Source organism: Eschrichtius robustus, chromosome 5 (assembly GCF_028021215.1).
Source record: "Eschrichtius robustus isolate mEscRob2 chromosome 5, mEscRob2.pri, whole genome shotgun sequence".
NCBI lineage: Eukaryota > Metazoa > Chordata > Mammalia > Artiodactyla > Eschrichtiidae > Eschrichtius > Eschrichtius robustus.
In genome coordinates this window covers 78,477,625-78,490,321 of record NC_090828.1, presented here as the reverse complement: position 1 = coordinate 78,490,321, position 12,697 = coordinate 78,477,625, and the positions used below count along the sequence as shown (strand labels likewise).

Below are 12,697 nucleotides of genomic sequence, written 5' to 3'. Positions count from 1 at the left end.
GAGTAACAAATGAATTTTAACAAAAGTGAAAAGAAAACATGCTGCACCACCAGAATACCCTCAGGATATTCCAAAGTCAGCTATAAAATTATTTTTGGGTCATCTCTGCCCTGTTCCTCTTCACCTGTGGGGAAAACTGACTTAGCTGTATTTATTAATGGAAAGAATTACCTCAACAGTAACAACTGCTAGAATGTATTGCATGCATTACCAGTGAACAATTGATAACGAGTGGGACTGGCTGAGTTCCATAGAATTCCTATATATATATATAAGTATCCTTTTTCTTTTTTCCTTTTTTTTTTTTTGTTATTTTCTTTATCCTCAATTTGCCAATCTAACGGTAATAGGCACGAATGTCACGTGAAGGCCAACTCTTGACCATGGGCTTTTTTGCAGGAAATCTACAAAGATGCAAATACCCAGGTTCACACATTAAGGAAAATGGTCAAAGAGAAAGAAGAAGCCATTCAAAGACAGTCTACCCTAGAAAAAAAGATTCATGAGCTGGAGAAACAAGGGACCATTAAAATTCAGAAGAAAGGAGATGGGGACATCGCCATCCTGCCGGTCGTGGCTTCTGGCACGTTGCCCATGGGGTCTGAAGTGGCGGTGGGTGACTTTGTGGGACCAGTGACGGGGGCCGCCGCCTCGGGACCCTTGCCCCCTCCTCCCCCACCCCTGCCTCTGTCGTCAGACGCACCTGAAGCAGGTAAGAAGCCTTGGCGAGAGAGCTGAGCTAGAGCATTGGGATATCTGTACTTCTTTTTTTACCTACGGTTCATCTATGTCCTTTGTCTGTTTCTGTTGGCATGTTCTTTTATTGATTGATTCTAAGAACTTTTTACCTTTTGAGATGAAGGGTATACGTCTTCATTTCACACATGGCGCAGAATGCTCCCCATTTGTCACTGAGGACATTTTGCAGTCTTTGGGAAAAAAACCCTTTGTCCTCCTCAGTGTTTGTTTTCAGGTCCTTTATGTACACATGGCATATTGCAGGAAAAACCCTTCCCCTGTTTTCAAAGTCAATTTGTTTCTTTTCTTTTGCTAGCGCAAAATGGTCCAGCCACGCCGCCTATGCCCCTCCTCCCCCTCCCCCTCCCCCTCCCCCGCCTCCCCCTCCGCCCCCGCCTCCCCTCCCGGGTCCTGCAGCTGAGACTGTGCCGGCTCCCCCTTTGCCCCCGCCTCCTCCCTCTGCACCCCCGCTGCCCGGGACGTCTTCACCCACAGTGGTTTTCAACTCAGGATTAGCAGGTAAGAGCGCAGATTTAAGACCCAGATATTTAATACAAATACTCAACTGTCTGACCTCCAGAGGGTCCAGGCCATTCTTTCAAAGTCCAGGTCTCTTGCAAAATCACGTGTCTCCTCTTGATATAAGAACATTCCTGCTAATGCAGCCAGTAAAGGGGAAATTGTGCACAGGAGGCATTTTTCTTTCAGTAGCCTTTGTCACTCTTTCCATGACAGGAAGTTCTGATCTCACACCGTCTTCCTACCTTTTTCTCCCCACCTAGAGAAGGGAAGAGAGACAGGTTACCTTCTTAGGGATCAGTGCATTTTCATGGGTTCAGCAAACATGACAGTCCAAGCTCTGACACAGCGTGCTTTCAGTGCTTATGGCTATTTTCTTTGAAGGTATTTTCGATGGCATCTATAAAAGGGGAAAATACCTCTCTGTGTTAATTGCTTGATGTAGGCTTCCAGGCGTTTCTTCTGAGCATTTGAGGGCATCACAATTCACTACAGTGGAATTAAGCTTCAAAGGGAAGCATTGCCACCAGCAGTACCTTCTTGCCTTGAAATGCTCTGCTGCCCAGGATAGAATGCGGCATCCCTCCCTCACCAGAAATAAAATGGGGCGGGTGTGGGTGAGAGGAAGAGAGTTGCTCTAATGTCTTGAAATATAAGTTCTTATTTTTGACTCACGAAAATGAATTTTTACTCTTTTCTAAAATACCGCAAGCTGTTTTCCCAGTCACGGAGTGTTTCCCTGGCGTTTGGAATTGCTCTGAGCTTTGCCAAGCCGTTCCTGTGACGTCAGATAATTCTGCTGCCTCAACCATTTCAGTCCCTTCATGAGGTCTCTTATTTCTGATGAACTAGCACCTAATGGTCTCATTTCCAAGGCTGCAGTGGTTTTCAGAGCCTTTTGCCCAAAGTGTAAATGATGGTCTCAGCTGTAAACGATCTCCCAGTCTCCATCTCTTAGCGTGTCCATCCTATCAGCAGCTTTACCAGCCAGTCATTAGGACTGATTTATCCTGGTGACTGAAGCCCTTTTCGACACCAATAAACCACCTGTAACAAACATGTTCCACATCAGATCTGTGGTGTTTACTTCCACCCCAGCTCCTATAAAACTGTCAAACAAGATGCCTGTTCAAAGTCGTGTTGGCAGTAAACCAATGACTTACTTCGACCTTTCAAGGTCTCCCTCGTCTACCGCTTTCTTCTAAAACTTTTATTGCTTCTGAAGGACAAAAGTTAAAGGAACGTCATCATGAAACTGTTGGATTTTGAAACGTAAACAAACAGAAAACCTCTTAAGGAGCCCCAGGAATCTGTTACATCAACAGGCTGTTTTCAGTGATAGTGTCATTGCCATGTGCACCTGGGCCCACTGATGAGGCTTTCCCTGTAGCCCCTGAGGAGCGCTCGCCATGAGCGCGTCTCTCCTTTGGTCCTGCTTCCTTTCTCTCTGACAAAACCTAATGTGTGATGCAGCCTCTACTTCCATTCACCTGGGCTCTGACTTGGACCTCAGAACTGCCTTGGTGGAGAGAAGCGCCAAGAGTCTCAGATGTGCACGTCCAGGACTCCCTTCTGAACGAGTCTTGGCCTCTCTGGTTAAATTTTTTCCTGGGTTCTTCCTACTACTTAATCTTTACAATTTGTTGGCTCCATTGATTGCCTCAGTTTTACAGTGTGGAACTCTGTGTTCAGTTGATCCCTCACTGCTCCTTTCAGGATTCCTACATTGGGAAGTTGTCCCCTTTGTGTCTTATGCAATTTGAAGGACTGTATGTGGGACTGAAGAAACTCCTCTTCAGTGCCGTAAGCGTCCATTAAACAATTACAAGATGTTGTGTTTTACAAGACATAAGGATTATAAAATCCTTACGAGTCTTTGGTAGCTTGAGTTCAGGCAGTTTCTACAAGGCCTTTAATCTCTTTTCATTACTCATCCTTAATTCGGCCGTTAATACTTAGTGGTTGTAACCCATTTTGTGAGATGCTTTGCCAGTGTATTCAGTGACATTCTGTCTCTGGAACCAAGAGGCCAGACAGCATCAGGATGTCCCCATAGAGCCAAGAGACAGCTGAGATGATATGCCAAGGGCCCCCTGGGAAGCCAGAAACCTGTGACATCACTAGACCCCTAGATCCACAGGCAACTGGATGTCTTATCTCTTCAGCAGGCAATGAGCAAGTGTCTTCTTGGTGACCAAGTCAGGGGACCAGGAGGAGGTCCCCTGAGTTTATCTTGTGGACTTTTCTTTGCATTTTATACAGAATATATTAGTAGTGTGAAATGTGCATTTGAAGTGTAAGGCATACCTCCTCAAATCTGTTAGACCAACCTGGTTCCCATTCCCCGGCCAGGTCATCAATGACAGACCCCTGGGTAGTCTGTAACCTTTGCTGTTTCTCTTTGGAAGAATATGGTTTGGAACTTCACAGTGAGAACTGGGACTTCAGCTGATTATTTTTTCATTAAAAAAACTTGTTTATATCTTATGGAATACTTAGCGCAGGTCAATATGGCTCTTTGGCAGCACTATAATGAAATCATTTTTCCCCCTTTTCTAAAAAAGAGTTATTCTTAAAAATAAAGTAATAAGGGCGTCTTTAAGGCAGGTCTGAATGGAAATGAATTTTTGGCTCTGTGCTGCCTTGTGAAATGTGTCCCAGAAGCATGGAATTCTCTGCTAAGAGTGTGTGGACTGCTGAGCCGCTGAACACTAACCGTATCTAATTTTTCTTTTGTATTTTCTTTGTTCTTTCTGCTTCCACAAAAGACGGGCCCATCAAGCTTTTCTGTAGGTTGCTCCTCCCCGAGTGTGTTGAGTGTCTGCCATGTGTTCCTGTGGGTCACGCTGTGCCTTGACATCTCCACCCCATCTCCCATCGAGCCATTGCATTTGCTCTGTGTCTGCGGGGAGGTGTGGTGCTGGCTAGCTGTTGTGTTTCCAGGGTTGCCCACATGTTTTAGGTGAACCTGTAGAAGAGGTTATGGCCCTTTAAGCAGGCATCCTGGATTTCAGGTGCCCTGTTCCTTTCTCCCTGGGAAAAGGAATGTTTTTTAGTTTAGTTTTTAAAGTTGGATCCAAGGCCTCAACTCTAGAAGGATTTTAGGGTTTTTAAAAAATTTTATTTGTTTGTTTGTTTGTTTTTGGCCGTACCCCATGGCACGTGGGATCTTAGTTCCCCAACCAGGGATCGAACCCGTGCCTCCTGTATTGGGAGCGCAGAGTCTTAACCACTGGACCACCGCCAGGGAAGTCCCTAGACGGATTTTAGATTTATCCTGAGGGAGAGAGGAAGGCTCCTCCCCAGAACAAGGGAAAGCTGCTGGGTGCTGCTTTCCTAGTCCCCTCCCTCTGGTGCTCAGTTCTCTCCACAGAAAACCCACCCACCCACGCAGAGCCACTTCCTGTAGCTTGAACACTGGGAACATGGTGCGTATCGTGGTCACCTATAGACCCTGCCTCTGCTAACCCACCCCCCGCCAACTCCCCAGTCAGAGTCAGGGCAGCCTTTCAGAAGAGAACTTTTTGGCCTGTGCTCTGATCGCAGGCTTATTCCTAATCTTGCTTAGAGAGTTAAAAGCAGGGTGACTGCACAGGGAGTTGCCTGTAGGGCGTGTCCTGAGGCCTGCGTTGTCTGTGGAGGGATGATGGAACCGGATGGCGCTGACCTGTCACCCCCGCTCCCGTCCACCTCCTCTCCCTCAACTCTGCAGAAGTGCGAGACTAGAGGAAGGCCTGGTCCTTGGTCCCCTGGAGGACATGGGCTTTCCTGGGTAGCGAGGGCAGAAGTGGACACTATTGGGTAGTGGAGAGTAAAGTGTCACATTTGGCAGTGGAAAGCCTGTTTTGGCAAGAGCTGTGCTTCTGTGTTCCTGCATGCTTCTGTGTGGATCTGTCAGATGACGTTCCCGCTGTTCACGTGGCCTTTGTAACTCTGGAGGAACGAGAGGCACTGTCTGTCTCCGTTTTTTCAGTAAGGCAGGCAGCCAGGTAAAAGCCCAGTTGCGTGTTCCATTTCTTTTGTTCTGCACTGAATTTCTTATCCCTCCCTTCCCAAATAGTGTGGTGGGCATCCCTGAGACAGACTTAAGACAGTGAATATTTATAGCTAATTGGTTTGGGAAGACTTCTTTTGGTGTGTAGTTAATTAATGGAATTTTTAGTGGACTGCCTTTTTTAGCTCACTTCCCCAAAGTAAGAGGAGGTGGCACTCCCCCCACCCCCATCCCCTCAAAGGTGGGACCCTTCCTCTCTATTAAGAGGTTTTCAGTATTTTTAATGGGTGCATTCTCACCTTCTGGTTGCACGTAGTAGCTGATTCCTGGGGAGAGGTTGCACTTAAAAGAGAGGGGGAGGGGACTGTGGCCCTTCTCCAGAAAGCAATACAAACCCAGATTTCTAAGTACCCCTTTTGTCTTCTTAAACATTCTGTTTTGGGCCATTTGTGGCCCTTAGTCTGTTTGGCATAACTCTCAACAGCCAATATCATCCCCATTATTGAAATCATCCACAGGAGTGTATTGCTCTGGCTGGAAGTCAGCCTTCTTGACATTTCATTCCTGGTGGTTTAAGCAGACACTATCTGCAGTCTCTGATCATCTTTGAAGATTTGTTTTGGAAATATGTGTTAGAGAACCAGAAATTTAGGATGTCAGAATGCGACTCACGTTCACCAATGTCAAACTAAGTGACACAGAGTATTTGCCCTCTCTATCTAATAATGTAAAGAATAATTTTTATTCCCCAACTCTTTATTTGTCCTAAGCATTGTCCTGACACTGTGACTGTATTTCAACCACCCAGTTGCCTGCATTAAAAAAATAAAAGCAAAAACCCCAGCTCTTAGGCAACTGTAACACACTGTTGTATCAAATGATGACCTCAAGTTGCCCTGGCCAAAGTGTTGCGTGATGTTTTCCATATTTTAAAACACCTGGCCACCTCTTGCCAGCCTTCCTCCAGTGTTAGAGTGTCATCTGCAAGGACTGTTGTCTGATTGTTCTCGAGGGTTTTGGTGGAATCTTAATTTCATTCTCTCTGACCTCTGTAGCTGTGAAAATTAAGAAGCCAATCAAGACGAAATTCAGAATGCCAGTTTTTAACTGGGTTGCCCTGAAGCCAAATCAGATCAATGGCACAGTCTTCAACGAAATTGATGATGAGCGAATTCTGGAGGTATCTTTCTCATTGGTTAGAAACAAGGGGCCCTTTCTGTGCAGCAAAGCCAGAATGGGTGCTGTGTTAACCTGAAAGTTTCTGCAATAAAAGCTAGTGTTTTAGGTGTCTTGATGTAAAGAAGAAAAGGAGAATAAAATTGGATGCTATTTTGTAAGGTGCTTCTAAAAATATGTTTCAAAACTTATTATCCATTAAAATGGAATAGTTTTGAACATCTTCACTGTATGTCACAAAATGTACATCTGACACAATCTCTGCCCTTAATTTATAAAGGGGCATAAAAACCCTTTATTGAACTATAAGTGAAAAAGAACTCAATAATCACACCTACTAGCTGGTTTGGTGGATAGTTTTAGTCTGTGCTGGCCATCTCTACAAGGCAGTAATTGAAAGGCAATTGAGTTAACTGGTTGGAAACAGTTGTCTACTTTAGACATTTTTGTCTGTATATGTGGCATAAGTCATACAACACTAACACAAATAGAGAAATAGAGCAAGCCATGGCCAAAGACAAGTATCAGTACTTAGCAGAAAATGTAACTTCTTTGATGCTTAAGAAACTGTCTAAATGGTGGCTTCCTGACTTCATTTTTAAGTATAATCTAATTTGCCTATTTCATTCCTCTCCAACCCAGGACTTAAATGTAGATGAATTTGAGGAAATATTTAAGACAAAAGCCCAAGGTCCTGCCATTGATCTTTCTTCAAGCAAACAGAAGATAACGCAGAAGGGATCAAACAAAGTGACATTACTAGAAGCAAATAGGGCTAAAAATCTTGCCATAACTTTAAGGAAAGCTGGAAAGACCGCGGACGAAATATGTAAAGCTATTCATGTGTAAGTTCAGGGCATTCTGAAAGATTATATCCTAGTAAATTTAGAATAAAAATGGTAACGCTGAAGAGGTGGACCAGAAGTGACTTTCGGGGGTGCTATATTAGAATGAGTAATTAATTGTTTTAGAAGAATAACAACTGGATCGTGACATCGTTTATTATCTTGGTCTGTTCTCTTATATATGCCTGCAGCAATGCTTACATAAAAGGAAAGTTGAGAGAAGTATTGCAGATGCTAAGAAAAGGGAGAAAATATCAGTTTTCTGTGGAGTATCTAAATTTTATCCAGATTCGTTGAGTACAAATTTGATGGCATTTGTGGAATGATTCAACTCAACGCCAGATGCAAATAGGAGACAGAGGCATGTCTTAATTCATAACAATAGGAATGTGATTCCTGTTGCTGCTTAGCACTTTCAGGGCGTCTTAAAGCCAGTTTAGTTCTTTTTTTAATCCTTGAACTGCAGAGAAGGCATTGATTTTATTTACTCTTCTATTAGAAGAATCTTTCTACTCTTTGAGTCATGGTGACTTTCAAATATGATAAGGATGTTATTAGATGTTTTAGGAACTAATTCATCATTAATTGGTATTTCATAAATTTTGATCAGAGATTCTTAGGGGAGTAAAAGACACTGAGAAATCATTTGTTCCAGTTTCATGTCCTCAGCCAGGATCATAAGCTAGTAGTTTAGTGCACCCTATCATCTGTTCTGATTTCTAGTGTTGAAACCTGATAAGAATTCTGGTTTTTAATCTTTACATATCTTGTTTGTCATGATGATTAAGTGTAATTCTATTACTGAACAAAGATTGTCCAGAGAATAGAATAGAGATTGTAGCAAATACTTCTTTAGTTCAGATTGAGTATAGGTCCACAAAGACTGAGTATTCCCTCAAGGGATGTATGCATTTAAGCCAAAGCATCCATATGGTACAGGCATTTTGATGCATTTTTTTTCTAAAGGAGAAAAAATATCCCAGACTTACTGGTTTAATTGAAATATTTTACAGAGTTCACCAGATATTCTGTAATTGTGTGTATAATATTATATCTCCTTAATTAGCAGTACTTCACATGCCTAAAAAAACATGTCCTTGAACCGCTTAACCACCAGATACTTCAGCTTTCCTTTTGCTTCTACCTGCTGTCATTTACTATTGATTTCTAGAGGCTTAGAGCTATACTAATAGCCTAAAAACTGAGCATGGCAGTTGTGATAAGGTCCAGGTTTCCAGGAAGGACCGATGAAAGTGCTTGATGCACAGTCAGGAGCCAGCACCAAGGGGCATGCTCACATCTGTAGACATCGTCCAGCTGTAGACATCAGCTCATCGACACGGTGGTTCATGAGCTGGACCAGGTGGCGGTGTGGCTGAGAGGGGAGGGGGTTTGCTCTTTAACACTGACTTTTGTCTCTTTAACACTGACATGTCCACCTCTGTCTTCAGATTTGACTTGAAGACATTGCCTGTAGACTTTGTAGAGTGTTTGATGAGGTTCTTACCAACTGAGAATGAGGTGAAAGTGCTGCGGCTCTATGAGCGGGAAAGGAAGCCCCTGGAAAACTTGTCAGATGAAGACCGGTTCATGATGCAGTTCAGTAAAATTGAGCGGCTCATGCAGAAGATGACCATCATGGCCTTCATTGGGAACTTTGCCGAAAGCATTCAGATGCTGACTCCTGTGAGTGGACCAACTCTGGCAAGGGAGGGGGTCCAAACAGATAGCATTTTTTTGTTGTTTTCTTTTAACTTTCTCCCAGAATTGCACTTAATGTCATGGGCTCTAAGACTTCTTCCCAGAACTTTCGACATGGCATTTTTATTTTTACCATCTTTTTCTCATTGTGTATGCCAAGTAAAATTGAAAACGGTGAATTTCCCCATTCCATATTGCTCTTCTCCCTAGAGAATGCCATTTCCTGTGTCTGCAGATGTCCTTTGGATTTTAAAGGACACCTCAATACAGAGGACAAAGAGAATCATTTTCTCAAATTTGGTCCCCTCCTCAAGGTACCAGTCCTCTGGCTGGGTTACCAAGACTGAAAATTTAACTTCATTTCTAAAAACCATCTCATATCTTTAGTGAACAGGCTTATTGACTTTCATTGGAAGCGTTAAATTTGCCATGGGGGTGTTCTTCCTTGGAAGTTTGTTACAGTACACTTTGGTGGCGTAGAAATAATAGCCAGCCATCTCTTGTTCCTTTGTGTTCATCTGGTAGAGACTTATGAATATCATAAATAGTTCTTTCCCAATTCTGTTTCTAAATAAATGTTTGTTAATTACTGATTATAGTAGCATGTGTGTCCAAAATATGTTCTGAGAACTTCTACACGGTGATTATATTTCTTTGCTGTTTTGTTTTGTTTTTGTTCTTGGCTATCTCCATTGATTTAAAAATATGAATTGTATTACATGATTAGAGATGGTGGGCAGGCTATTGAGTTCTCCTGGAAGACACTGTTGACTCCTAACTTAAGTCTCATTGCTTACAGATTTTATGATAAGCTAGTTCTGATAATACTTCCTATTTAGAGAAGAGCTTACATGTAATGCTCTAGTTACCTAAGACCTAGCAGGACAACTTAAAATTGTTATGTTTAGGGAAAAATAGAATCTCAGCATTAAGGCTTTAAGTTCTAAATGCAGGCCTGTTTTCTTCTGTATTAAAGTTTTAGTTTTCAATCAGAGTTTCCCATTTTTAACATGTCTTTTTTTTTTCCCCCGCCTTCTTTCCCTTGACTGGAATCTAGCAACTGCATTCAATTATAGCAGCATCTGTCTCTATAAAGTCGTCCCAAAAACTCAAGAAAATTCTGGAGGCAAGTGAAGTTTTCCTCTTATACGTGTATGGAAGAGCTGACTTGTCAGCTGCATTCCTCAGCCTGGGAATGCCTGGGATGCTGTACCGATGGGCTTCTCTTTTCTCTCTTTCTTTGCAGATCATCTTGGCCCTTGGAAACTATATGAATAGCAGTAAGCGAGGAGCAGTTTATGGATTTAAACTTCAGAGTTTAGATCTGGTGAGTGGACTAAAAGAAGTACAAGAGCTATATGAGAGACAAAACAGCTGGCAAAGATTAAGTCCTGGAGCAGAGAGAGTCTGCTCTTGGAAGTGGGGTGGGATGTTTTGATGAAGATTCTCTGCTAGTGGGAGGAGCAGTGGGTACAAATTTTCTGGAACGCCATATGGCAGCAAGCACTTCGAACCTTAAAAATACTCATACCTTTTCACCCGATATTTCCATTTCTAGGAATCTTTCCTCAGGGGTCTGAATTATGGGTGCTATATTTTATTTATAATTGCAAATAATTAGCAACAGTGTAAAGATTCAACATTTGGGGAAATGATTAGATATGCTGTAATGATAGTTAATACGGTGAACTATTCTTCAACTGTTAGAATATTTGTGAAGAGTTTTCAAAGGAATAGGTAATTTTGTGTTTAGGAAAGAAAGCAGGGTATAAATGTCTGTACAGTTTGATTTTTAACTAGGTAAAATATGGAGAAAAAAAAAACCGAATGGAAGAAGATTAAGATATTAACAGAGAGGGTGAATGGAATTAGGAAGGTTTTTTGAGCTGCTTCTTTATATACTTTTCTGTGTTTTCTAAAAAAAATATGTTTTTTTTTCCTGGATGAAGAAGGGTGCTCTGCTTTTCAGAGTCACCTGACTTGGGAACAGGACTAGAGAGAATGCTTCATGGAGCCCTGTCCCCCGGGGCTGCACTGGCACACGTGGCTTCCACGGGAGCAGGTTGGGCGGTGGTTGGAGCCCCCAGCCCCAGGTGCGGGGGGACATGGTTGTTTGATAGGGACTGTCTAGTTAGTCACAGTTCTGGCCCCCAGAAGGCCATGGTACGTACGTTAAGCACATCTGCTTTGAGTTGGGGAGTAGGTGGGGCTGAGCAGGATGTGAGGACTATGGTATAGGTGTACCCGTGCACACCTGTGCACACTCGCGGCTCCAGCCTCACTTCCTACTCTGGCCTTCACTTGGGAGAGCGCTGAAACTGGAGTCTTCCTGCTTGTAAGCCAGGGAGGTGGTGGAGCAGATGGGGGCGGGGAGTTCACGTGAGGAGAGACGTGTGAACAGCTCTCATGCTTAGAGTCGTCCCTAAAGTTGAGCGTGTCCCCTGGTCAGGAAGTCCTCTTGTCACTTAATAATCCATGGGCTGCAAGAGGGAGGAGATATGGGAACATATGTATATGTATAACTGATTCACTTTGTTATAGAGCAGAAACTAACACACCATTGTAAAGCAATTATACTCCAATAAAGATGTTAACAAAAAAAAAAAAAAAAAATCCATGGGCTGGTTCACCTGAGACCAAAGCTGACTCTCCTGTGGGAATGTTTTCTCTCCGCTTTGGGGCACCTGTGCTCAGGTATTTATTCTGAGCGGGAGAGCATCATCTGGCAGGTAACTCTCCCATCATCTGTTACTCTAACCCTCATCCCCTTTGGTTTTCAGCTCTTAGATACAAAGTCAACGGACCGAAAGCAAACACTGTTGCACTATATATCCAATGTCGTAAAAGAAAAATATCACCAAGTGTCCCTATTTTATAATGAGCTTCATTACGTGGAGAAAGCTGCCTCAGGTACTTGATTTCAGCTCTTAATGTTACTCTTGGGTATGAATGCCTTGAATCATGGGGGACCCTTCCCTGCTTAAACAACATTCTTCAGAACCCCTGTACAAAGGCGAGGCTAAAACGTCAGAGGCTCTGAGCTGAAACACATCGCCTCTGGTGTTGCGCGCACCTGGGAGCAATTAACAAACACGGACATGAAGAGGGCAGTGTTCTCGTTGTAAAGATCCAGGTCTTTGGGCTTCATGTGCCTTCCCTCTTCCATCTGTTGCCCTTTTTATTCTGTTGCTGTCATTTGGAATGAGAGAATCTGAGACTCACCCGCCCACCCCCCCAACAAACACTTTAATTAGATTTTGTGCTGTCCCACTTGCTCAGGTGTGGCAGTTCTAAACATTTTGTGTTTAGCCTGAGCACAAGTTAAATTATCAGTACTTCTTGGTTGTTACTTTGCTATGACAGTTATGCATTTTCTCATTTAAATTATCGGCTACTCTGAGATAGTTGGGCTGTACTGGTACAGATGAAAAAACTGGCAGTTTTATAGATTAAATGCCTTGCCCAAGGTCACATGGGTAGAAATGATAGAAACAGAACTTGAACTCAGATAATCTTCTCATATGGTGTGTTGTCCAGTGTACCACGTCCTCTCAAAAGAACATTAGGCTAGAAAAAGGAACAAGATGCAGATTGACCTCGGAGTTGGATACATGCTGTGATTCTCAAATTATGATCTTAAGCAGCCAAAGTGTTTATTGTAAATTTGTATTCCTGAGACCTACCCCAGACTTAGCGAATTGAATCTCTGAGGGCAAGACTTTCT

At 43.0% G+C, this 12,697-nt stretch overlaps 1 protein-coding gene across 1 annotated transcript in view; it reads left to right on the top strand.

Annotated features, from left to right (window-relative positions):
- Positions 1 to 12,697, top strand: part of FMNL2 (formin like 2) — a 311,812-nt gene that overhangs the window by 285,856 nt on the left and 13,259 nt on the right. The window contains 9 exon segments of the mRNA XM_068545113.1: positions 400 to 712; positions 1,055 to 1,081; positions 1,084 to 1,257; positions 6,307 to 6,431; positions 7,070 to 7,272; positions 8,724 to 8,958; positions 10,031 to 10,099; positions 10,220 to 10,300; positions 11,754 to 11,883. Of these exon segments, the coding sequence (XP_068401214.1) occupies positions 400 to 712; positions 1,055 to 1,081; positions 1,084 to 1,257; positions 6,307 to 6,431; positions 7,070 to 7,272; positions 8,724 to 8,958; positions 10,031 to 10,099; positions 10,220 to 10,300; positions 11,754 to 11,883 (1,357 nt within the window).